The sequence below is a fragment of the Miniopterus schreibersii genome, assembly GCF_964146895.1.
Source record: "Miniopterus schreibersii genome assembly, chromosome: 9".
Lineage (NCBI taxonomy): Eukaryota > Metazoa > Chordata > Mammalia > Chiroptera > Miniopteridae > Miniopterus > Miniopterus schreibersii.
The window spans coordinates 14524157-14550912 of NC_138118.1; the positions used below are offsets into that span (position 1 = coordinate 14524157).

General features: G+C 34.7%; 1 protein-coding gene across 5 annotated transcripts in view; it reads right to left on the reverse strand.

Annotated features, from left to right (window-relative positions):
* MKLN1 (muskelin 1) overlaps window positions 1–26756 on the reverse strand; it is a 306710-nt gene that overhangs the window by 14289 nt on the left and 265665 nt on the right. For all 5 annotated transcript variants that reach the window (XM_081147023.1, XM_081147024.1, XM_081147025.1 and 2 more), the window contains 4 exons: window positions 10344–10491; window positions 9693–9807; window positions 6985–7124; window positions 403–505 (listed from right to left, as the gene is read on the reverse strand). In XM_081147023.1, coding sequence (XP_081003149.1) covers window positions 403–505; window positions 6985–7124; window positions 9693–9807; window positions 10344–10491 — 506 coding nt within the window. The remainder of the gene's footprint in view (window positions 1–402; window positions 506–6984; window positions 7125–9692; window positions 9808–10343; window positions 10492–26756) is intronic.

The window sequence follows — 26756 nt, forward strand, 5'->3', positions numbered from 1 at the left end:
TTATCTTCTCCGTACAAAAAGGGGAGTTTTCTTTCTTCTCTAAGAAATAGCAACAGAAAAGTTTATATCAAACCATTGTGTAATCCTTAAGTAAAAGCAGCATGGGACTATGGGAGTAAACATTCCTAGTTCCTTCCCAATACACAATACTAATGTCTAAGTTAAAACTTTATACCCGGTAATCCCGTTCTAAATAGATCAAGGTTTTTTTTGTGTGACTTCAATGTTATATCACATGGAAAATAAGCCTATTTAATTTTTATTTCATCTACTCTGTATCATTTTTAACATTATTAGTGCCATCATATTTTCCTTTAAACATTTAAGAGCAAAATTAGCAAATGTAAGTTGAAAAGACATTTTTTTAAAAGCTCAGTTTCTGAAGTTTATGACCACCTTTACCTCTTTTGTCTCTTCTGGGTCTGAATGGTCCACAGTTATATAAAGGTCATTTTGTAAATATTTCAGAGCACTAAGAGGATCCATTTGGGCCTTTTCTTCAAACCTAGAAAATGTAAACAATAATAATCATTGCCTGGAGTTATAAGAAAACCTAAGAAATCTCTTTCAGAGCTGGGACACTGTGCAGGAGTCGTCAGTGTGGATATCTAAAGCCCTGCATCTGGGAGTCCAGAAATTAAAAGACTGCCATGTAGATAGTGCAGATGGGGAGTCCCTGAGATGTAATGGTAATGCCAGGTGGCCACAGGCAGCTGTGCTCCTCGAGACTGGGTAAGAGCACTTCCCACCCTCCTCTTAAAACAGGGGTGGGGAAACTTTTTCCTGCCAAGGGACATTTGGGTATTTATAACATCATTTGTGGGTCATACAAAATTATCAACTTAAAAATGAGCTATTAAAAAAGCTCCTAGATTTATTGATTTTGAGTCCTGCCTGCGGTTGCCTTGGCAGGGCCAGACCAAATGATTTCCCAGGTCATATATGGCCCTTGGGCAGCACGTTCCCCACCCGTCTTAAAACTATAAGCTAAGATCAACCACAAAACAGTAAATATGTCAAATGTTTTAAAGAAACTTCAAAAAAGCCAAATATATTTCATAAAAAACAAGTAGAAATAAAATAAAAATACTTGGTTATATTTGTGTAATATATTTTTTTCACCCTCACACTGGAGGTGCTTAACGGATACTTTAGAAATAGAAACAAGTATAGTTTCTTTTAATGAATATCATTAACACCGATTAGATCATTTTTAATGAGACTACTTCAATGCCTCAGTCAGTAATAACAATAACAAAACTGCAGCAACTTATTCAAGTCTTTGTCATGTGCTAGACACTGTATCAAGTATGTATCACTTTGTTTATCCTCACAATAACTCTATGATGAAGATAAGTATTAACATCTTTTTAAAAAAACAGATGAGAAACTGAGGCCTGAGAATGAATTCAGCCCAGATAAGAGCTAGTAAGCGGCAGAAGTAGAATCTAACACAGGTCTATCTGATTCCAAGGCTGAAAAAGGAAAAAATGAGTTCTCTTAAAAACCCCCAAAAACGATAATATCCTTTTGTTACAGCATAATTATATATGGATTTATAATAAATTTGTATGGTTTTAAAATGTACGGAGCAAAAGGAAAGAAAACAATTTCATTTGGGAATTAAAAATAATGAGCCTTTCACAATGGTGTTCAGGCTGATGGCTTCAATAATTTTCTATCTTTAGGGCTAATTTCCGTGATGGGGTTACCTGTATTTCAGGCAGGGGCAAAGGCTAGCAAAATACTAAAGTTCTCTTGTACCAGATGGTACCATGACTGTCAGCCAGCCTTACAACCCTCAGAGGAGAATTCCTTAGGCAGAGGTCCTGTTACTCTACCATCCTGACAACAAATAAGACCAGAGTTTTGGCACCTGAGGCAAAAGCAATCATCTCAAGCTCAATGAGCAGCTTTATAAAGTAGCCTGGCAGAATGATTCCCAATAGGGATGCTCTCTCCAGGGAACCCTCTCTAAGGAGATACTCTCTCTGAGAATCAGAATGTGAGATACACAGGACACTTCATAAAAGGCAGACAAAACACAGAAGGTAGTAAACAGAAGACATGAGATGAAAGATTCCTTCCCTTCCTTTCTTCCTACCTATCTACCTATTTATCAACTGAAGCCAAAGAGGTAAGTAGATATCCATCCATCCATCCATCCATCCATCCATCCATCCATCCATCCATCCATCCATCCATCCATCCATCCATCCCTATCTGTCTGTCTATCATCTATCTATCTATCTATCTATCTATCTATCTATCTATCTATCTATCTATCTATCTATCTATCTATCATCTATCTATCTATCATCTATCTATCTATCTATCTATCTATCTATCTATCTATCTATCTATCTATCTATCTATCATCTATCTATCATCTATCTATCATCTATCTCATCTATCTATCATCTATCTATCTATCTATGATCTATCTATCATGGAAGCCATGAGGTTGAGGGAAAGCAGAATCAGAAGTAACCAGTAGAACAGAAGAAGCAGGCAGAAAGAAGCAACAGGGAGAGGCTCAGTTACAAGAAACACTACTATAGTAGCTCCTAGCTACTAGAATTGGTCCAGTATCCTAAACACTTTTCCATTATTCCTGTATTCAAATGCTGAGAAAGTGCCTAATTCTCTGGATATTTTCATAATAAATTCTCTTTCAGTGAGGTCTCCTAAGTATGTCTTTCTCCTTTGCAACCTGAAATAACCTAAACAAAACACATCCACCATCCTATTAAATCCAGTAAAGAGATCAATTTTCCTGAAGTTATGTTTTCTCTCTTCTTTTTCTAAGCTTTTTTTGGCCTGCAAAAATTTATCACTGGACTTGTGTTTGCAGTCTAGAATTATATTTCAGCTAACAATTCTGCCCTGTAAGAGGAAGAGGAATTAACCCTATTAAATTTTTTTTTCTTTTGCCCCTTTCTAGCCTACAATAATTAACAAGTCTGGAAAGTTGAACATTATATATATAAAAGATAATAGTGGCACTTTAGTTACTATATCATGTGGTACCATTAAAAACCAGGAGACACCTTCTTGGCACACAATATACTTCTCCCTCCAAATTTATACTTTAATGAAATAGAATAAATGTTTCCCATAAGAACAATAAAAATAAATAAGCCAGAATAGCAGTACAGGGTAAGCTTCTATATATGAAAGACCTGGTATCTAATTTAATATGAAATGTGAATTTAAAAAGTAATTTTCATGTTCTACCCAGTTCACAGAAAGCAACTTTTATCTATTCTGCCTGCAACGTAATAATGTTCCTCAAATTCTTTAATTCATTTAAGAGGTGGTAGGAAAAAAAAAGTCTGTGTTTTTTCAGACTTCTAAGATGGGCCTTTTACTGTCAATTCAATTTAGTAGACAAGTTCCTTAAGATGCCCTAGCAGTCATCCGTGACTGTTCTTTCTCTCATACCCATATCAAATCCATCAAGAAATTCAGTTGTTGCAGCCTTCAAAGTTTAGTCAGAATCTTACTGTACTTTCTCGATCTCTTTAATGCAGTATCTTTCCTCTGCCTTCCCTCAAACGGTGGCGGTCCTCAGATAATGCCCTACATCCCTATACTTTTCTACCTCTTCCTGAGCAGGATCCTTTTCCTTACTGATGACTCATTAATATAACACAGCCCAGACCTTTCCCCCAAATGCTAACAGATGATCTCCAGAACCTAAAGTGCACCAAACTGAACTACATTAACCTGTTGTTTCTGAAGAATTCCTTGAGTAAAAATGGCCACGAACTTTTACTTCTGAAAGAAAATCCAGAATTGTTTTTATTAAATGCTAGGTTTGAATGTGTCATTCCTCTACATAAAATCTTACAATGCTGTCCTTTCACTCAGGGTAAAAGCCAAAGGACCTTCACAATCTGACCCCTTTTTATCTCTCTGACCTCATCTTCCATAATCACTTCACTTATTCCACTTCTACCACACTGTCCTCCTCAATTTACTTCTCAAAAACCCAGGCATATTTTGAACCTCAGAGCCTTGTCTATTACCTATCTGGAACACTATTCCCCTCAAATATCTATATGATTCATTCCCTCATGTTCTTTAGGTCTCTACTCAAATGTCTTCTTTGCAGTAGTAAAGTCTATCCTAATATTCTTACTTAAAAATTACATCCCTAGCTCCCCTCACCTGTACAAAAATAGTTACTAACCTGATTTAGTTTTTTTCATTAAGACTTACTATCTAACATAAATTCCTTATTATGTTTATTGTTAGTCTCCCTTCATTAAGAACAAAAACTTAGGGATATGAATTCTTGTCTTCACTAACATATCCACAGAGCCTAGGCCAACATCTAGCGCAGTGTATGTGCTCAATAAATATTTCTTAAATGAATAGTTTTATTGATGTTTATAAGGGTGGTTGCTTTGGCCATTTGACATGAGCAAAGTAATCTCGAGAAAGATTAAGTTAGAAGGCTTGAATATTAACTCAAGGTTCAGGTATAATACTTTTCCGATACAGCTATTAGCTATCGAACTAAAGGCAAAAAGTAGTCAAAATCAGAAAAGAAGAATATTATGGTCCAAATTTTATGCTATTATTATTCTATTGAAGATAATCTATATAAGAGTCATTAAACATTCTTACATTCCCCTTTAGGGGCTTTTCTGAAGTTCTGAAATGAGCTAGCACACTTTCTTTCCCATAGTAGAAAATTTCAAATGTTGATTTGCCCAACCACACAAACTTGCTGCCTTTCAACTTCAGTCCCTTTATTTCAAGACTTATCTCATACAACATTTGCAAGAGTCTTTTATCATATTATTCAAAAGTGTAAATGATTTGTTACTGACCATTCTTTTACTGTTTATCCACTCTATGCCTTTACTAGCATTAAGTCACCAACAATGTTTGTACTTAAAACTTAAAAACATGCCATAATACATACTATTTCAGATTTCAAAATTGTCACTTCACCTGCCCACTGATATATTTTTAAAGGACAAAAACAACTCCCAAAGATCAAAAAGAATAATACTTCTTAGGATAGCTGGGCTGTGGAAAGGAGGGCAAATGGTAATTCACCAATTCTACCACTATCTTACAGAATTTTTAGACAGAAGTGCATATAAAAGTATATAATATTAACCACAGTATTATTTAACTACAGTGATATTAACTACAGCAAATAAGCTGAGAATCTAAATATTCTATAAAGAGAGACTAGTTAATTCAATTACACACAAAGCAGAACGCTATGCGGCCATTACAATTATGATTTGTACTTGTACATGGTAATGTTTATAACACATCATTCACTGAAAGAAATAAGATTCAAAGCAATATAATGCCTATTTTTCAGTTAAAGAAATAAAAATCTCTGTGTGCACATATAATTTGAAGGAAATACACCAAACTAATACTTCTGAATGGTGGGATAAGTGATTCCATTCTTTTGGTGCGGACAGAGGACTTACTACCCATGCAATCATTTTACAATTAAACATCAGAGGGAGGTGTTTGTTAGTGAGTTCCAATTCTCTACATATAGCACTAAACAATCTCCTTTAATCTCTAATTGACTTTTGGTCAGGAAATTTTCAAAAACAGCTCACTGTAACATTCCAGTGACTAGATGTTATATCTGGGGTAGAAAAAGAGCTCCATAATTTCCCCATATCTTTATAAAAACAAAGTTTAATATTATGTAAAGTACTTTAAGTACGTTAACATTAAGTATTGAGGAATAAAATTAAGCAATGTAAACATTAGTTGAAGGTACCTCAAGCTTAAATCTTGTTAATAAAACAGAATTTATCTCTTGCCATCCAGTCAATGTGAAGATTTAGACCCTTTCTCCTATACATTCTACAGAAAATACACTAATTATTCACAGTAATGCCAAAGAAACAGAACTAGCTTGTTACTAATTTCTCTCTCAAGCATAACTTGTGAAAGCAGAAAAGGGAATAAGTAAACATGATATAATAAAGGAAAACTAATACCTACAGAGACTTTCAGGTGTTTATATTCTATATTAAATATATTATACATACATGATAAACACATATGTGTATATACATGTGTGTGTGTGGTTGTGGTGGTGATGAAATGGAGAATTCTGGAGTCAGGATACTCAGGATCAAATCCTGTATCTGTCACTTACAGTTAAGTGACCTTAGATGAGTTATAGTACCCATTTTTAAAATGTCCCCATTTTTTCTTTTATAAAATAGTAATAATAACAGTTCTTACTCCATTGGCTTATTGTAAGAATAACATACAGGATCTAGCATGCAAAAACTGCTCAATAAATGGTAGCTATTATCATAATTAAAGGCTAACCTTCTCCTTCCAAACTATCAATTTTTATCATCTAACACTATCAATAACCAAAAGGACAGATACATTTTTCTACATTTTCTTAGTAGCTTATTACCTGCTAAGGCTTTTTAAAAAGCAAACATGACTCAGGAGACATGCATGAAAATGTCTGATTACATGATTTTACAATTAAATGGCAAAGGTAATGACATAAAACTATAATTCTATATAAAGTTGTATTTTGAAACATCAAATTATAAAGATGTTATTAATCAACTATATCATCACATTGACAGTTAAAGTTATCAACAGGTCAGGCATATGCCAATAATCTAGAACTTATATAACTGGTAGTGGTTAGGCCTTCAGTTACTGATGGTAGGTTAATCACCTTCACAGAAACCTTTTCTATTATATTAACAGTTGCAAAACTTCCTTGTTCTATATTTTAAAAACTTAGCATCAATATCTGTTTTCACTTTGTATCTTCTTTTGAAAGAAGAAAGCAAAAATAAGCAGAACAACAGGGCATTTACAAAAGTTGTGATCTTCACAGTTTTACACTTTCATGTTATTAACTTTCCAAAGACAGAGTCACATCTCCAAAGCTTAGGTAATATTAACAATAGCTGATAAAGTTAAATAAAAGTTTTCAGTGAATTATTTTTATACCTGTGTTTTCTTATGAGGTACTTGCAATGCCTCAGTAAGTAATCTTTTGAAGGCCTACACAACTTCAGTGACCAGAAGTCATCTAATCGCATTTTTGGGGAGCAAGATTTTCCTGGATTCCCACCAAATAAATAATGAACCTATAATAAACAGAAAAAAGCAGATTTTTAAAAATACATGCAGTCCTAAGAAGCTACTAAGTCACAGTAAAATTTCTTCATTTTGCTAGTACTGTGTAACAGGAACCTTCCTTAGCTTTACTCATATTTTTAAAAAAATCAAAATGTTATTGCACTTCTGCCAAAAGCTTCTCTTGATTTTTCTCAAGTTTCCACTTTGATTTAAATGACAGTGGCTACTTCCTTAAATTACATTCTATATTAAAATAAGTTCTATTACCACTATTACACTGACAATGGAAACATGAAACAAAAGCAATGATAGTGTGAAAATTAATGAAGGAAACCTCAACTAAAACTGAAGTTGGGATAGACTATAGCAGTCAACTACCTACCACTGGAAGTCAATTACCCCCATACTGGAAGACATCAATTACAGACCCCAACAGAAAGAGAGGTCCTTTCACTCCCAAACAGAAAGTACAACTGCTTTAAACCCCAGCAGGAGGAAGATTTTCTTTTTGTCCAGCAAGAAGCCCAGCCAACTGAAACTCCAAAGCTCAGCCAATAAGAAGCCAGCACCACCTGAACTCTACTTTCCTCTATGAACTTTCATTTTTCTCTTACTGATGACTTCCTTGCCTCACCCTCCTTTCTATAAAAGACTTCCATCTTAAATTTTTTTTTTATTGATTTTAAAGAGAGGGAGAGGGAGAAGGAGAGAAACATCAATTGGTTGCCTCCCGAACGTGCCCTGACTAGGGACTAAAACCGCCACCTTTCAGTGAACAGGACAATGCTCCAACCAACTGAGCCACACTGGCCAGGCAAGACTTCCATTTTATATAACCGCTTAGAGTATCTCTGCTTGCTAGATGAGATGATGCTGAATTAATAAATCGCTTAATAAAAGCCAATTAGATCTTCAAATTTACTCAGTTAAATTTTGTTTATTAACAATAGTAAGAAGCCAATCCAATGTATAGTTTGCTTAGGGCAATGAATAATAGGGATTATCAAGTTAATCAAATGTTGATTATAATAAATTATATCTTTAAAAAAGACAGATGTCACCCTGGCTAGGGCAGCTCAGTTGGTTGAATGTTGTCCCGAGCACCAAGAGATTGCTGGTTTGATGCGAGGTTAGGGCACATGCCTGGGTTTCGGGCTTGATACCCAGTAGGGGGCATACAGGAGGCAGCCGATCAATTAATATTTCTCTCTCTCCCTCTCCCTTCCTCTCTCTCTAAAATCAACAAAAAACGTATTTTAAAAAACTGTTATAAAAAAAAGATGTCAAATCGCTGAAGGTCAACAGCAATGAGAAAATTTTTTTAATTTTAGCATCTTAATTTAGCTTAGCCTTAATGTCAAACATTAAGTGGCACCTATAATTTGTGAAATAACTTTTAAAACATTATACCATTATTCAATTAATACCAAAAAAGAAATTTAAAAGGAATGCAATAATGATTTCACTATTATATTCATTAGTTTTACTGATATTCTGTACTTACGCAAAGTATTAAAGTATTTTCTGAAATTTTAAAAACATTTATATTCAAGCCCTGTCCAGTGTTGCTCAGTGGTCAGAGCACCGGCCCTTGCACCGAAGGGTCTCCAGTTCAATTCCTGATCAAGGGCACGTACCTGGGTTGCAGGTTTGATCCCTGGCCCCGGTTGGGGCGTGTGCTAGAGGAAACCAATCAATGTGTCTCTCTCACCTCTCTCACTCTCTCTCTCTCTCTCCCCCACTCCCTCCCTCACCTTCTTCCTTCCCTCCCTTCCACTCTCTCTAAAAATCAATGGAAAAAATATCCTCAGGTGAGAATTAACAACCACAAAATATTTATATTAAATAGTGTAATAAAATAGCAATATTATTTCTATCCTAAGGATGGAAATTCATTTACCCTTTAATTTGGGAGACACTAAGAGAAAGGGCTTTTATTCACTCCCATGGTATCTTTTACCTCAAGGTCTCAAATGATATAAAATTTAAATAATCATCTGTGGTCTAATGGAAAAAATACATGTCTGTCAGTAACTGACTATCTAATCTGAGCCCAATTACGAAACTACATGTAAAGCTTAAGGGAGAAATAGAGAGACCACTCTGAACACTAACTGACACTAAACCTTCAGAATGGCAGACTGTTTTCACAAGGTGGATGGAAAAGATATGTCACTCATAGACAGGAAAATCTAAAATTAGGAAGTTATATATACCTTTTCGTATCATGAGACATGAAACCCAAATGCTGAAAACTATACATCTTTTACTTGGATACTCACATTGTAGAAACAATAGACCATGCTAAGTATCTGATCTATGTAGTTAAGAAGCAGCCATTGACCATTTTCAAAAGAGTAAAGTGCCAGGAATTATGGGCTATGCAAAAAAATGTTTATTCTCCTACGGAACTTTAGGGGGAAAATGATACTGAATGCCTGCTACATATTCTATTGAATGTCTGCTATGTATTATAACTTTTTATTCCACTTAAAAATAATCAGAAACAGATATATTTTGGGATTCTTTCAGACTGTAGGTCATGGAAAATTTACAGGTCAACGTAGTTAAGATACCTTGTGTAACTCATCATATACAAGCTGATGGGCAAATCTTGGACACGGTTCTTCTTCCTGAAGACTTTTACTTGGATTATCCTTTGCAGCTTGATCATTTTTATAGACACAAGACCTGCAAGACATTGCTTTTAAGGCATGCTATCCTAGAAAATTAGCAGTATACATAATATTAATACAACTGTAGATGGCAAATTAATCGCATGTCTAATTACCAACAAAACAATTATAAATTTGTTTACATCAAATCTTAAAGTTCTGGTCATTCCCATATAATAATCTAATTTGTTAGAACTGAGTTCTGAAGTTCTTTTAATGTCCATCAAAACCTCATTTAAGAACAACCTACCTCATGTTATAAAACACAAATAGCATTTATGAAGGCTCAAAACAAAGGCTGAGCTAATATCCCATCTATCTATTTACAATAAAAACTACAGATAGTTTTCATTTTTACTGTAAATAAATGTATTTAGAAAATAATAAATCCCTTAGTTGCTGAGCACTACCCTCCATTACTGAGTGAAAGTTCTCTGAAGTGCCTCTGTTTTGACATCACAAATTAACATGTCTTCCAGTTCTCTCTTCTTTGGAATAAACAACCTTGAGTAAATATTGCACTGGAATTGCAGCACAGAAAAGAGCTCTTACCAACTATTCCTCACTATGTCATAAATCCAGAATGAATTTCTGACATTCTCCTCCCTCTTTTCCTTGTCCTTGCTGAGTCCAGATAAGACATGTATTTCATTCAATTCTGGATCAATAGTTGCTCTCTGTGTGAATCCTGTCATTGGAACTATAAAATGAAAGAAAACGTATGATGACAATATTTATTAGATAACAAATTAGTGCTTACTCTGTGAAAGATTAATACATCCTTACCCTGCTCTATAGTAGGGTAAGGCCACAGCACGTATTTTTTACACACTGTATCTTTTATATTAAACAAACAGCCCTGGCCAGTGGCTCAATTGGCTGGAGCATCGTTTGAAGTGTCGTGCCATGCACCAGAAGACAGCGGTTCAATTCCCAGGCAGGGCGCATTCCCAGGCTGTGCATTCCAATCCCCAGGGCGGGGTTGGGGTGGGTACTGGAGGCAACTGACCCATGTCTCTCTCTCACACTGGTGTTTCTCTCTCCTTCCCTCTCTCTTTAAAATCAATAAACATATCCTCAGGTGAAGATTAAAAAAAAAAAAGGTAAACTAAATAAGCAAGCAATGGTTTATTGCCTTCTCCCAATTCTAGAATATAGGCTCTACAAGGGCCAAAGGTATGTGGCTATTTTGTTTCCAGTGCCTAAAACAGTGCCTGGCATATAACAGTTATCAGCTATTTGTTGACAGAATAAATAAATGATAACTACCAGAATGGAGCTAGAAAGAGGTAGAAGGAGGTATGCAATATAATCATTGTGATTGAGGAAAAGGGCAGTACTTTAACCTATTTATTATCTAGGTCAGCTCTAATTTAATAGTTGAGATAAAATATTCAAATCTTGACCTGGAAAAACAAAGACTAAAACAATTTGTTTAATATGGTCAGAATCATTTAAAATATTTGTTTATGACGTACAATGAAATAACATAATTTCCAGGAAAAAAAATAAAACATTTTGGTGTATAATATGCCCCAAATATGTTTTTCTGCGTGGACTGAACTCCCTAGAGTTAACAACGTTTTATTTTTTTAAGAAATCAATTAAATGAATGATGGTCCTTCTGCATTACCAAGAAATCTGTCAAACATTGATATAGCAAATGCAAACTGTTCTCATTATTTGGAAATATTAGTTATGAAATATAATTTTATGGCTTGCAACATAATTGCCAGGTATCTAAAACAATGTGTCATTTCAACACTACATTTCTTATGAACAATTATCATACGCTCAGAAAGCTAAACAAACATTAAACTAAAGAAAACTATTTCAATCAATCCAGAATACTATAGTAGGAGATGCTAGCCATACTGTATTTATTTTTCCTAGTTTACCTTAAATTCATGTGTCCCTTTTGCATTCCTATTCAATAAATTCATTTGATATTTTAGAGACTATCCAAATGTATTCCACAGTAAATATATTTTAAAAATTACACACACAAAACGCAAGTACATTTAGTATATTTATATACATCCATACATAGACCTATTCTTAACAATAACCTCAGCCCTCATGCTATACTCCTTAGTGGTTATGTAAAGTCTGATATTTTCTTAATAAGGCTTGGTAAACTTTCAAAAGTGCGAAAATTTGGACCACTATTCCTAAAATAATCTTGGAAGAAAGATAAAACTGTAAAGAAATGAAATCACTTTTTATTAGAGGCAGAAGTGGAGGACATAACTGCCTAAATTTGTTGTACTCAAATTTCTGTGTCCTGTTTTGTCTTAATACTGAGCCTTAGAATTAAGAATTCTGTAACATGGGTTGGCACACTATTGCTTGATCTGACTTGTCCAGGGTCAAATAAGTCCTCATGCATTCATTTGCATTTTGTCTCTGGCTGTTTTCACCCTATAAAGCAAGGCTGAGTAGTTGCAACAGACCACTTATGGTGGGCAAAACTGAAAAAAAAAAAAAAGGGTGTCCCAAGAAAATATATACACACTTTAACAGCTGAAAAACCACTTATTTTTCACTCCTTTTCAGGTTTAACTGATTTGAAATAATGGGTGAAGTTTGAACAAAGAAAACTTATCCTAAAGTGCCACTAGACTTTTTTTATGGGGATACATAAAAGATAAAGTTTACAGTACAAAACTGCAACAGCTGATGCCTTGAGGGCACACAAATGCTGAACGAAATTATTCCTGATGTTTGTGATTCCACTGCTTCACGTTATCAGCAGTGCCTGGACCCGAACTGCCATCAGTCTGAAAACAGGCATTGATAAAAAAAATTATTCATTTCTGTAGATTCTTTTAAATTTTGAAAATGAACTGTATGTTAATAAACACTCACTTTATAGCCATTCAAAGTGTGTATATATATTTTTGGGACACCCAGTATTTACATTTGGTTTGTCATAGAAATAGTTTGTTGGCCCTCGTTCTATAATCTTTTAAAATGTAAATATCAGAGATTATGACTAATAAGTAAGTCATAATCAACAAACTGCTTACCTTAAATAAGGACCCACTGAGGAAATGAAATTTTTTAGTGAAGTGGAAATCAGTGGAGAAAGAAATTTTAAATTCTATAAAGTGGGGGTGGAGTCACCAAAGAGAGGAGATTAAAAAAGTATTGCGCTGGGGAAGAAATGTAAGAAAGCGGAAGAATGTAAGACCAAATTGTACATGCTTCCTTATCCATGCTGTCACATTTTGCCTAAACGCATCTTGGTATCAGAAGAGAAAAATGACAAGGGTTGCTTAAGCAGTGGGAAGGTTTACAATACTCAGGGAGGTAAGACTACCGTGTTTACAGAGATATCTTTCACATGCCCTAAAATTCCCCATTTGAAGTGTACAGCTTGGTGTTTTTTTAGTATATTAACTGGAAAGCCATCATCACAATTTAATTTCAGAACATTTTAATTACTCCAAAAGGAAACCCTATACCCATTAGCAGTCATTCTCCATTCCCCCTTCACATCTCCTCATGGAGTGGCTGCATCATATGACATATCCAACAATTTAAGAAGGTTCTAATTTATCCACATCGTCAACATTTGCTACTGCCCATCATTTTTACTACATCTTAGTGAGTATAAAGTGGTATCTTACTGTGGTTCTGATTTGCATTTGAATGACTAATGATGTTAAATATATTTTCATGTGGTTGTCAGCCATTTGTATATCTTCTTTGGAGAAATGTCTATTTAAATCCTTTCCTATTTTAAAACTGGGTTATTTGTTTATTACTAAGCTTTAAGAGTTCTTTATGGACTCTGGATACAAGTCCCTTATGAGATTTATAATTAGCAGAACTTTTTTCCCCATTCTATGGGTTGTCTACACTTTCTTAATGGTGTCCTTTAAAGCACAAAGGTTTCTCATTTTGATAAAATCCAATCTACCTTTTTTACTTTTGTCACTGTGCTGTAGTATTGATTTTATGCCAGCCAGAGTGACATAACTCATCATGATATATATGCTAAGTGCCTAAACCAAGACATTGTTCTTCAAAGCAAAACATAAAAAATTGCAACCAAATGAAGATATTAAACTACCGGGTTCAATATTGGTTTCATATTATCAAGTTATTTGAGGTCAATAAATTTTTAATCTTTACAAATTCTTTGAGGAGCTACTTCAATAAAACCAACCAACCAAAAAATTAAAAAAAAAAAAAAAAGAATCCAAGAAAAAGAATGACATGGAATATAAGAAACAGTAGTGGTGATATATGACACAGGAAAAGAAAGCTTGAAAGAAAATTAAGATCCATTAGATCTTGAGCCTTGTATAATACACTTTGGAATGAAAAATTTTAATAATACAGAATATTTTCTTCCCTGTAAGTCCAATCACAATACCAGAATTTATATGGTGCCATTTCCCCTCCCTCACTATGCTTTTATTGCTTAGAATTTTGGTCCTAGTGGTTTTTTTTCAGGCAAATTTTCTCATTTCATCACCACTTATCACATAATTCTAATATCTCCCTTGATTTCTCACTGGGTCTTACTCTCATATGGGTTTCCAATATGGCAAACATTCTGAGGCAAATACGCCTGAGAGTATTTTATTTTACCCTCACATTTGAAAGTTCAGGGGATATTAATTTCTTGGTTCAGTCATTTCCCTTGAGTACCTTTTAACTTGTTTGTTTCCATTCACTATTGCTGTTGAGCTACCTGATATCTATCTTTTTGTTCCCTTGCAAGTCATCTGCTCTTCCTCTCTGAACTCTTTCAATATTTTCTCTTTGTCTTTGACATTCTTAATTTTACTCTAATATGCCTAGGTATATGTTTCCCCTTATTTTTCCTGCTCGGCACACTACAATTCCTTTCACCAACCTGAGGACTTTCATCTTTCCTGAATTCTAGAAAGTTTACCTCCATTATTTCTTCAATTGAATCACTTTCTTAAATTTTTATTTTTCTCTCCTTCTGGAACTACTGTTAAGATGTTGGTACTTGTCCAATTCTTCTCCATATCTTTGTCTTTTTCTTTTACATTTTCTATCTCTTTACCTTTTTTCTTTTCTGTTTCTTCCTAGAAGAGTGTCCATCCTAATCTTCCAACTAATTTTTAACTCATATCCATCATATTTATAATATTTGTTGCATTTGTCACTTCAAATATATATTTCATATCTAATATTTCCATTTGGTTCTGTTTTATGATATTTAGATGTTACTGATATTACTAATGTGTATCCTTATATCTTTAACTATACTGATCATGCTTGTTTTAAATTCTTGGTTCATTTATCATAATAGATCATACATATTGTCTTATTGAATTCTGAACTGTCTAGTCTCACTGTCTGTGAAGTAATGTTTTTCAGGGTATCAGCTATTTTTTCTGTTAAGGAAAAATGTATTGGGGAGGACCAAAGGCAGAAGAAGTGAGCCAGTTGGGCTTCAGGCCTCAACTAGTATCAGCACAAGTGAGTTTAAGGAAAATTAAGGAAGAGCCATAGGGTAGCGAAGCCTAGGCATGAAGAGCAAGTTTCTCACTTCCACTTACTATGACGCCCCCCTCCCCTACCCTGCCCCATGCAAGGGTTTCACACTATTTCACACCTTTAAACCCTTGGGGGAAGTAAAAGGCAGTCTCCCTTGACTGGAAGGGCGAGGGAAGAGAGAAATGAATTACTGAGAGTGGATGGTGATGAGGCAGGATAGTAAGCTAGGAAAACTCCTTGGCAAGAGGAATGGGAAAATTGAAACAGATACTTAAACAACTGAGCAATTTATAGCCATATAATACATCACAAGGTCTACTTTCCCTAACCAAGGGCACTTAGGAGCAAATGGTTTACACATTCCAAATCAGTGCAGGGACAGACCTGCCTTGGTCCAGTCCCTCTTCAGAGACATTATTTTAAGATAAAATTAACCAGATAATGACCCTGACCCTGCTACAGGCTCATTTTGATGAATCAGCATTTTAAAGGACACACCTGGAAGGCTGATGAATATTCTACTGAGAGCCTCCCCTGAAATTCTCACCTCTAGAAGACAGATAAAAATACTTAAGACAAAGGACCCAGTGCACGCTCTTTCCTCAGGCATGTATTTTTGCTTTCTTTCTCCAAAGCTCTAAGGGTTCCCAGGAGACCGGCAACCAGAGGAGCAGTGGGCAGCGGCAGCTAGTCCTTGGCTAACACCTGTCTCCAAGGGCCCTCCTTTTGCTTTTGCCTTTGTTTCCTGAGTCTATGAAGCCCAACTGGCTCACTTCTTCTGCCTGTGTGACTTCCTTTCCAAAGGGCCAAGGCAGCTCCACCCAGGCTCACTCCTCTTGATATGACCTTGCCTCTTCTATCTTAAGCTCTTCCTTTGTTTCACGGTCCCCAGTTTTTGTTTTTGATGATGCTCACCAGAGGGTATTTTTTCCATTGATTTTTAGAGAGAATGGAAGAAAGGAAAGGGGGGGAGGGGGAGAGAGAAAAGCAAACACTGATGGGAGAGAGTGTTTCCCAAACATTGATTGGTTGCCTCCTGCACACTCCTTGACCAGGGACAGGGATTGAACCTGCCAACTAGGTACATGCCCTTGACTGGGAATCGAACCTGTGATACTTTGGTGCACAGGCCAATTCTCTAATCACTGACCCACACCAGCCAGGGCACATTGTCCTGTTTTAATAAACATACTCCCCAAATCACCTGGACTCATACTGTGAAATCTTTCCTGCACAAAGTCAAGAACCCACACTTTCCCCCTGGCCGGGTGGTTTGTTTGTTTGGACCTTGTTCCATACACCAAAAATGTTGTGGGTTCAATTCCTAGTCAGGGCACATACCTAGGTTTAGAGTTCAATTCCTGGTCAGGATGTGTGCAGGAGGAGGCAACCCATCGGTCTCTCTCCCATCAATGTTTGCTTCTTTCTAATAAATAAATAAATAAAATAAATAAATGTCCTCAGGTGAGGATTAAAAAACAAAAAACCCCACACATTCCAGACTGTGCTGGGGCAGACCAACCTCAGTCCCAGTCCCTTTCTGGTGACAGTGAGTCCACATCTATTTTCATCCATTCTTAGTTCCAGCAGGGTTTGTACACTGTCGTAATGCTGTTCTTTGGATTCTGGGACTAGTGGTATGGGTTACTCCTGCTAGTTTCTACAGTGAAGGAATAAGAACTGACTCAAGCTAATTTAGGGGAGAGAAAGCCTTCTATCTTACTTAAAGAATTCCTGAAGGCCAGTTGCCTCTCTATTTTTCCAGAGTTGATTTTAGGGAAGAGAATCAGCAGCCTGTTAGTTTGCTACTTTAGCAGAAATACTTTTCATTTTTTAGCACTTTATATTGTTTGAATTCTACTTTTTAAATTATGCACATTGCATTGCTCCTATAATAATTTTATAAAAATAAAAAATGGTTGCCTATATACATATGAGAAAATGCTCAACATCACTAATCATCAGATAATGCAAATTAAAACTACAAAGAGGTATCACCTCACACCTGTCAGAAAGACTATGATCAATAAATCAACAAACAAGTGCTGGAGAGGATGTGGAGAAAAGGGGAACCTTAGTGCACTATTGGTGGGAATGCAAAATGGTGCAGCTACTGTGGAAAACAGCATGACATTTCCTCAAAATATTAAAAAATGGAACTGCCTTTTGACCCAGCGGTCCTACTTCTGGGAATATATTCTAAGAATCTCATAATACCAATCAGAAAGAATATATGCACCCCTATGTTCACAGCAGCATTATTTACAATAGCCAAGATCTGGAAACAGCCCAAGCGCCCATCAGGAGATGAGTAAATAAAAAAGCTGTGGGACATTTACACCATGGAATACTATGCAGCTGTAAAAAAGGAACTCTTTTTTACCTTTTGCAACAGCATGGATGGACCTGGAGATTATTATGCTAAGCAAAAATAAGCCAGTCATAGAGAGACAAATACCATATGATCTCACTTATATGTGGAATCTAATGAACAAAGTAAACTGATGAACAAAACAGAACCAGAGGCATGGATACATGGAACAGAGACTGAGAGAGGTCAGAGGGGAGGGAGGTGGTGGGTAATGGATAAAAGAAGGCGAAGAGAGTAGCCAAAGAACATATATACAGGGAAAAAAAAAAACAGAAAAAAATTAAAATTAAAATTAAAACTGGTTGAACAAAAATGGTATTATCAAAAACTAAAAAGACCTAAAGATTAAAACCAAGAAAGAAGCTTTCATTCTAACATGTTGTAAGTACTAATAAATCTTCTATATTAATTTTCTTCCCAAGAAGAAAACAAGGCTATCTTTTCAATTTAATAGTTTCTAATGGGTAGTAGTAGCAGGAGGAGGGGGAAAGGATAGGAGATTTGCAACATATAATATTTTAATAGCTTTTAGATTCAACTGCCAAAAAGCTTGACTGAATGCCAGGAATCTTAACCAGTCTTTACAAAATGACTCACAAGGAAAAATTAATCAAACAGATCAGTAAACAAGATCATATGTTAATCACGAATACACTTTGAAAGGACACTCATCTAAGAAAACAGAGTAAGAATTATACAACAAACAACTATTACTGCCAACCTATTTTTATAGTCTTTCCAGGAAATTACAATGATACTCCTTCAACTCTTATTTTTTTGTTAGCATCTTTAAAACCTGAAATAGGACAGCTAAAGGGGAAATCAAATAATGTATTTTATCTGACAGCCTGAATCACATTTGTTTTATTTTTTTTCTTTGGTTTACCCAACAAGGGGAGATTTACCAGAATTCATAACATAAGGAAATCCTATGTGAAGGATAAAGAGATAACAGAAATATTTTTAAAGTCATTTTAACTCCCAAGGAAGATACATTATTGCATTAGTTCATGAACTAATCTGAACTCCATTTTTGTTTTATGATCCAATGTACATACTCATTATTAACTACTCTAGTTAAGACACATGAAAAAAAATTTTCAGAACTGTCACAGATATATAAAATTTAATAAAAACAGCTTTCTAAGTCTCTTATTTGTTAGGATATTCTCAGCTTCAAGTAACAGAAAACAGTGGATTAATTCATTAGCTCATATAACAAAATTTTGCAAGTAGACAGTTTCAGGATTATTTTAGCAATTCAACCAATCATGATGTTTGGTTAGCATCCCTACAATTCTCTGGGCCTTCCTCTCATTTTTGAAAGGTTGCAAGTACCACCTCTAAGCATCACTTCCTTAGGGAGGATATTTTTCTCAAATGTCCTCCAGGAGACTTTCCTTATGTCTCATTGGCCAGAACTGTGCCACATGGAAGGCAAGGAAAGTGAAATATTCTGGCAAAGAAACAATGACTTCTTGAGACTAATCATGATTCATCCCCTGGGGCATGGCAATTTGCCATTAAACAAATCAAGGTTTGGTTAAGAAGAAAGGCCAATGGCAACCAACAGTGTCTGCTACACTGTTATCTTCTAAATCAGGGACATTTTAAATGTTAAATGAGACCCTACTAAGCTCTAGCAACAACTCTAGTTTAAAACTTCTATTATTTTACCTGAACCTGGGTTTCTACCACTCATTATTTAAAATTCCAACTAGCTTTTCACACTCAGCAATATAGTATTTATCAATCTATCTCAGTTATATTAAGCTACAAAAAATTCAACTCACGGCATAGATGAACCATAATTTATTAACTGGTTATCGACTGGTGGACAATTACAGTTGTTTCCAGATTTTTTACTCTCGTAAACAATACTGTAATACATGTCTCTGCATAAGTTATTTTTATGCATCTGTACAAGTTAATGAGAAGGAAAAATGCCTGGGGAAAAATGCTTAGCCAAAGAGTGTATGTATTTTATACTTTAATAGATACCAACATTCAGTGAGTGATCGTTTAATTAAATTTACTGGCTATTTGAATTATTTTTTTCTTTGAACTATATATTCATGTCATTTGCCATTGTTCTACTAGAGGATTATTCCCTTTTTAATGGTTTGTAAGAGCTTTTTGTTTATAGCAGTATATTAACCTTTCTCTTAGTTGTTAGTTTGTCATTCATTATTTGCTGTCTTTTTCCACATATATATTTTTTAATTTGTAAAAAAATCAAAATCTCTTTCTTCGTAACTTTGGGGTTTTGTGTCATGTTTGGAAAGGTCTTCTCCCAATCCTAAATTATTAAAAACAATTAGACTTATAATTTTATTTCTTAAGTATAAAATTTGAATCTACCTAGCATTTTTGTGATATAGATATCAGAGACCCAGATTTTATTATTATTTTTTTACCAATTCTCAGTGACATCTTAAAGTCATTTATTGAAAAATCCATTTTCCTTCTCTGAGTGGAAACACCACTTTATCATATACTAAATTCTCATATGTATTTGGAGATATTTTTATACTATCTGTTCTATTCCATTCCATTAATCTGTACAAATTGTAGCTTTATAAATATAAATTGCTGTGTTAATACTACTTCATTATCTTTCATTTTTCACAACTGACTTCAGTGTTCTTGCATGTTTGATGTTTGTTTTAAGGTGACCTTTAATTCATATTTATTATCAAATGACAAATTTTATATTAAAAATATGAATACTGTATTTTGATGAGCTTGTAACTAGGAAAAACACTCCTGGGAAGAATAAAAGGGGGAAATTATGAAAAATTATTTCCAATAATGTTGAGAGGGAAAAAGCACATAATCCAGTTTTATCAGGATAATGGCATACCAAATATAAAAGATGCTAAAATGAAAGCAATGAAACCAAGTTACGTTGAAAATAAGCACTATCATTTCCTAGCTCAGTTAAGTAATCTATGTTAACAACAGCAAATCATTAGCCTCATAATCTTCTCTGTACTGATGAATTGGCCTTATTTAGTTAATTGGTAAAAGTCTAAAAGGGTCAAAAACATTAAAAATTTTTATGTTTAAAAACACAATGTCAATAAGCACAATAAAAGCACATTCCTAGGGCTGAAATGAAAATCAGTAAAGTTTTGCTTTTAAGGTTCATGAAAATATGTTTATAGATAAATCAGATCTTGCAGACATAACATACTGCTCATGTGTTAGTTTCATAGCCTGATAACAGCAGAAGGGAATGGAATTTAACTGTCAAAATTTTGGAGCTAGATGAGGCCTTAAGATCAACTGGTCCAACCCCTCATTTTCAGATGAATGATCAGGTCCAGAGGAGTTATATAATTTTGCCAAAGTCTCAGAGGGATGAGTGACAAACCCAGATGGAGAGACCAAGTCTTCTGATTCTCAGGTTAACTATTCAATTATAACAATCTGCCATTATGGTTAGAAAAGAATCGAATAAATAGTGGCAGATGTGGGAAAATAAAGTCAACCAAATTTAAGGAACAAAACAAGTAAACACAATAACTATTATAGAGTAGGGATTAGGTTGGAAGAGCTCTGTGTCACCAATGCTTGACTTAGCATCTGGCAAATGATGAAGACTCAATATGTCTGTTACTTTGCATTTATACTAATATGAGAAAGTAATGCTATTATGATAGACTAAGTTTCTGTAGCAAACCATAAAGCTCTGGTGGTATGACAGACTATCTTGTAAACATAATTTTCAATTAGTGTTAAATACAGAGCTTACATATGGAGAGTCTGCTAAACCACTTGTGTTCACAGACTTATTGCCAAAAGTTATTCAGAAATAAATCCAAATTTTATATGTGCTGAATTTTGATGTTACTTATGTATGTGTTAGACACAGTATTAATAAATCCCTTTTTTCTAAGCAGCTGTCAATGCACTCATTTAAATTACAATTTTCTCCCGAGGGGAGCATACAATTATTATACTCTGGTTAAAAAATAAGAGTTGAGGTTTCTTGAAATCTTGAGATAATTCATTTAAATAATTATAAAGAACAACAACTGAAGATTTTATAGAATCTGACAAAATAAAAAATTATAACAAGCAGCAGCCATTTTAGAATTATATATATATATCATTTCTAATTGGTGATCTCAAAAGTTCAAACAAATTTCTTCTATGATTTCAAACAATCCAATTGAAACTCATATCATAAATGTAGTTTTAATCAAATAACCCACATTACTGAATCATAAACATAGTAATTATATGTTAAGTCCATCTCAAATTATAGTAATTACTATAGTAAAAAAAACTTTGGAAGAACAGTTAATAAACAGAATGTTTAAGTAAGCTACAGAGCATCTAAGTAATGGAATGAACTTAGTGTTTCTAAGAATATTAATATGGACATTTAATAGTACCCTGCCTTGTCCTTTAAAAGGACTTTTCATGGCTTACAAAATAAGTAAGATAAAATTAGATTTAAATGGACTTTAAAACACCAGGTAAAAGTAATTCTATGATAGGACAACACATCTTATCCGTGGGGAACCTTTTTTCTGCCAAGGGCCATTTGGGTATTTATAACATCATTCATGCGCCATACAAAATTATCAACTTAAAAATTAGCTATGAAAAAAACTCCTAGATTTATTGAATTTCGAGTCCTGCCTGCAGTTGTCTTGGCAAGACCAGACCAAAGATTTCACGGTCTGTGCATGGCACGTGGGCCGGATGTTCCCCACCCCTGATGTAGACAAGAGAGTGATATTTTCAAAACTTAAATGAGATCAAGACCTTGTAATTAAGCCTTTCAATAACCTCCTATTTTATTTAGGAAAAAAAGATCATTTGTAAAAGGCACTGAATAATCACACTCAACTATATCTTCAACCTCATTTCAGGCCAACTTTCCCGGCTCTCAATTTGCATCAGCTCCAACTGTTTCTAGAACATGCTAAATTCTTTCATGCTTTAGGACCTCTGTACTTGCTCTTCCCTCAGTTCTTAACATGGTTCTTCCTAATTCTCTACTTTTTGTCTTAAATCTTAAAGATTACTTCCTCAGACATGGTTTTCCAATCTACACTATCTAAGTAGGACCTCCCATGTTACTCATTATCATAGCATCCAATTTTTTTTCTTCACAGTACATAGAAGGCAACTGCAGGCTTCTCTCCACCACAATGTGAGTCCTTTTGAGAAAGGATCTTATAACATAAGATCCATAAAACATACCTGGCATGTAGAAGGCACTGAAGTATGTTGGAAAGGAGGAACGGAGAGGGTCAAACTTAGATGCTAATGAAGATTATTAAATTAATGAATGAATTTGCATTGTGGGATAACGCACCATAAATTAATAAAAAATTTAAAAACCCATAGCAAAATTGGTTATTCTGATTTCACAAAAGTTGATTATAGTAATTTAGAAAATGAATCCTCTTGTCTTTTCTACTAATACCTCTAGTCCATAATAATAAAATTACAATGATGGAAAAAATGACAACTTAATGAAAATGTGAAAACAGAATATAAAATTGTGCTAAATTTTATACAATAAATAAACGTAAAAAAAGTAGAAGGAACTACATCAAAATGTTAACAGGTTACATCTGGATGGTTTGATACATTTTCTTTTTTGCATCTTTCCATATTTTCCAAATTCTCTACAATGAGAATGCTACTTTTATAATCAAAACAAAATTGAACAAGAAACACACAATCATCACACTTTGGTGGGTCTGAATCTAGCCATAACCATGGATGAAGCATTATACCAATTATTTTTTTAAATCTTCAAATGACAGTCATTAAAGCCTACTTATGACAGTGAATTTTTTAAACTAATTTTCTGCCAGTATTATTCTTTGCCACTTTTTTCTTTTAATCTTGAGAAGCAGCTTAAAATGGTGGGAACAAAAACTTTCTTTGCACTCAAACTTCAAATCCCTCCTCTTCTTTTGGTTGTGTAATGTTGAATCTATTATTTCACTGAGTTCAGTTTTTCTCATCCAGTAAATGAGAATAATACCACTAGTCAGAGATATTTATAAAGTGCCGTGCTTAGTGACTGGCATATGATAAAGGGTAAATAAAGAGTAGCTACTATAATCCATCTGAATATTATCACCCAGTTGGATTAGAAGCACTTTGAGACCATGATCATCTTGTTCCACTGTATCTCTAGTCTAGCACTGAGCCAGTGCAAGGCAGTTTTCAACATATTTTGTCAAATCAATTACTATTTTCATTACCTTTTTCAGAGAGAGCTACAGAAGTATTACCTCTCTCCTCCTAGTTATTTTAATGGAAAGTTAGAATAACTCTTAAAAGCAAGAGGAAGTCAAAGACTAAATCAAATACCTCCACACTATCCTATGGTAGCTTAGAAAACAAATGAGTAAACAAGAGACAATTTTAGATGGAGTAAGTAACGTTATTAGTCATTTCTCATTGTATTTCTTTCTACATTTCTAAATATGTTTAAGCTGCCACTTTAGACATCACCTACTGACTCCGTTATAGATGAAGATTTTTACTACACTGACACTATCCCCCAACTCCTCACTCTATCCTCCCACAAAATTTTATCCCAATAGTTGGTTAAAATGATTGTAGTTTTTGCATTATAATCATCAGAGAAATACTGCTCACTGTGGAGCCGAGAAATGTACTGCAATGATATCTCCTTTCACATAAAATTTTTTTTTCTTTTCCTATTATGTTCCCATCCTTAATCTTTTACATCAGATGTTATTTACCTATTAACAACTTTTTATTTCAAATGCTCAAACATACCTATCGAGTCTACTTTTATCTGGAAACCTCACTTCTGGTGAGGAAGAGAGGTTTTCTTTTCTATGCTCTCTTGCTCGTTTGTACTAGATGCTTATTAGGTTTGCTGTGCAGGCATCATCTTGGGATGTCCTTTCATTGCTCTCCACTGTTAAGATCTTTTCCCAGCTTCTATATTTTCTTTTTAATTACTTTTACTCTCTTTTGTTAGTATATACAGTGTAGTAATTTCCTAAGACAGAGTGAATAAAAGATCTACCATATTTTTAATCTTGTGTTGCAGACACAGTTGACTGCATGATCAAATAGCCACTTCCAAACCCCTTCCCCAGTGTACTATATAAATACAGGCTGGAAAAGCTAAATACGTGCTTTCCCAGACTCTCTGGAAGCCAGGTTTCACAGGTCTAATCAATGAAATGCAAGTAGGGAGCTTTCTGGGCAAGTTTTGCTTTCCTTCCTTTTCTCCTACCTGAAGTTAAGGCATGATGTTTGAGGTGCATCAGCCAAACTGCCACCATGAGGCTACCATTAAGGACGGAAAACAGAAAAATTAAAAAGACCCTCGGGGCCTTCGTGACATTGCTCAAGTCACTGCATCAGTCCCAGATTATCTATCTACCTCTGGACTTCCTATTCTGTGAGAGAAAAAAATCCCCATTTGTTTAAACCATGGTTCCCTAGGTTTTCTATTACTTGAGGCAAACACATTCCATTGATATTTGAAAACAGTATTTCTTCCCTCTTGCTTCATTGATGTTTTGGCTGTAAATAGAATTCTGGATTGATAATTTTCCCTCAGAATTTTAAGACCTTGTTCCCCCCTATCTTATAGTTTCCAATGTTGTTGAGGATATCTATATCCATTCTAAGTACTATTCCTTTGAATGTGACCTCATTTTAACCTGCAAACTTTTAAGATATTCTCCTTTCCCTGATATGTGAAATTCCTCAATGCACAATGATGGTTCTGGTTGTTGTTTTGCTAAATTTGATGTAATGACTTCTACAGGTGTCCATTTATAATCTGGAGCTGATTCTTTTCAGTTTGGGGAAATTTTCTGCTATTTCTTTATTTTATAATCTAGTCTCCTCCGTTTTCCCTGTTCCCTATAGCTGGAGAAACTCTTATTAGTTCAAAAGTGGAACTCCTGGGTTGAATCTAAGATCCTTATTTTCTCCAATTTCCATCTCTGTCTCTGTCCATTTCTCAGATTTCTTACAACTCTTCTACTTTTTTATTCTAACAAAATTTATTTTCCAAAAACTCTTTCTTAGTCTCTGATCTTTCATCACATCCTATTACAGTTTTATAGATGCAGATCCTTTCCTCTAAGAAAACGGGTCTTGATCATTATTATTTTCATTTACTGTGTTAATTACTCCAGATTTCTGTTTTCAGGCTTATTTTGTTTTGGTCCCTCTTTCATGGTGAAGGCCCTAATACAAAAGATACTTAACTGACAGTTCAATAAGAGTGACCAAATAAAAAGTTAATTGAAAATGTTGTATGTATTGTGGACAACACTAAACGGGGACTGGGCTGTGAAAGTGGCCACTGTATTGGGGACTAGGCAGCAAGATTAGTCATTTTATTGGGGGTCCCCAAACAACAGTATCTAGAAATCTTTTCTCAGAGGCCATACATTTCCTCCAGAAAAGGTGATTCTAATCTTTCGCCAAGAGACATCTGTCTAGCATTGTGGGAACAGGGATGGGATTAGAAGTTCCATTATTCAGTTATATGTTTAATTGTCCTATTTTCTACCCTGCCCTCTCTGCTTCTACAGAGCCTTAATCATTTCATTTCCCACCAGAAAAAAAGCACTGGTAGGAATTATGGGAGAAGGGGCAAACTACTTCATGTGTATATTTTTTTACTATGGCGCTGTTAAAAAAAAGTTTTTCCTCCTAAATGTGAACTATTACAGTAAGAAATCTGTTATAATAAATAGTAGCTCAAAGGAAAAGCCAGCTGTTCTCCTTTCTCGCCCTACTGCTCAAATTAGGCATTTTAGACCACAGGGCCTTAAACAAAACACAACTCATCTGTGTATACTAATCACAGGTAAAGTGACACTATGTAGGGTAACTATGTATATCATCCCAAATAGGATCCTTTGGAGAGTGGGCAGTATTGATAATTATGTCAGGGCAATACGCATAAAACTGGGAGTATCTTAGGCAAACCAGTCACCCTATTACTAAAAGAATAATTTCCTGGACGTTGAGCTTGTGAACTTAAAAGGCATCACCAATTACATGTCCTCCCTCAGAACAAAGATATACTCCACTATGCTAGGGCATAATATAAGTCACTAGACTGAAAA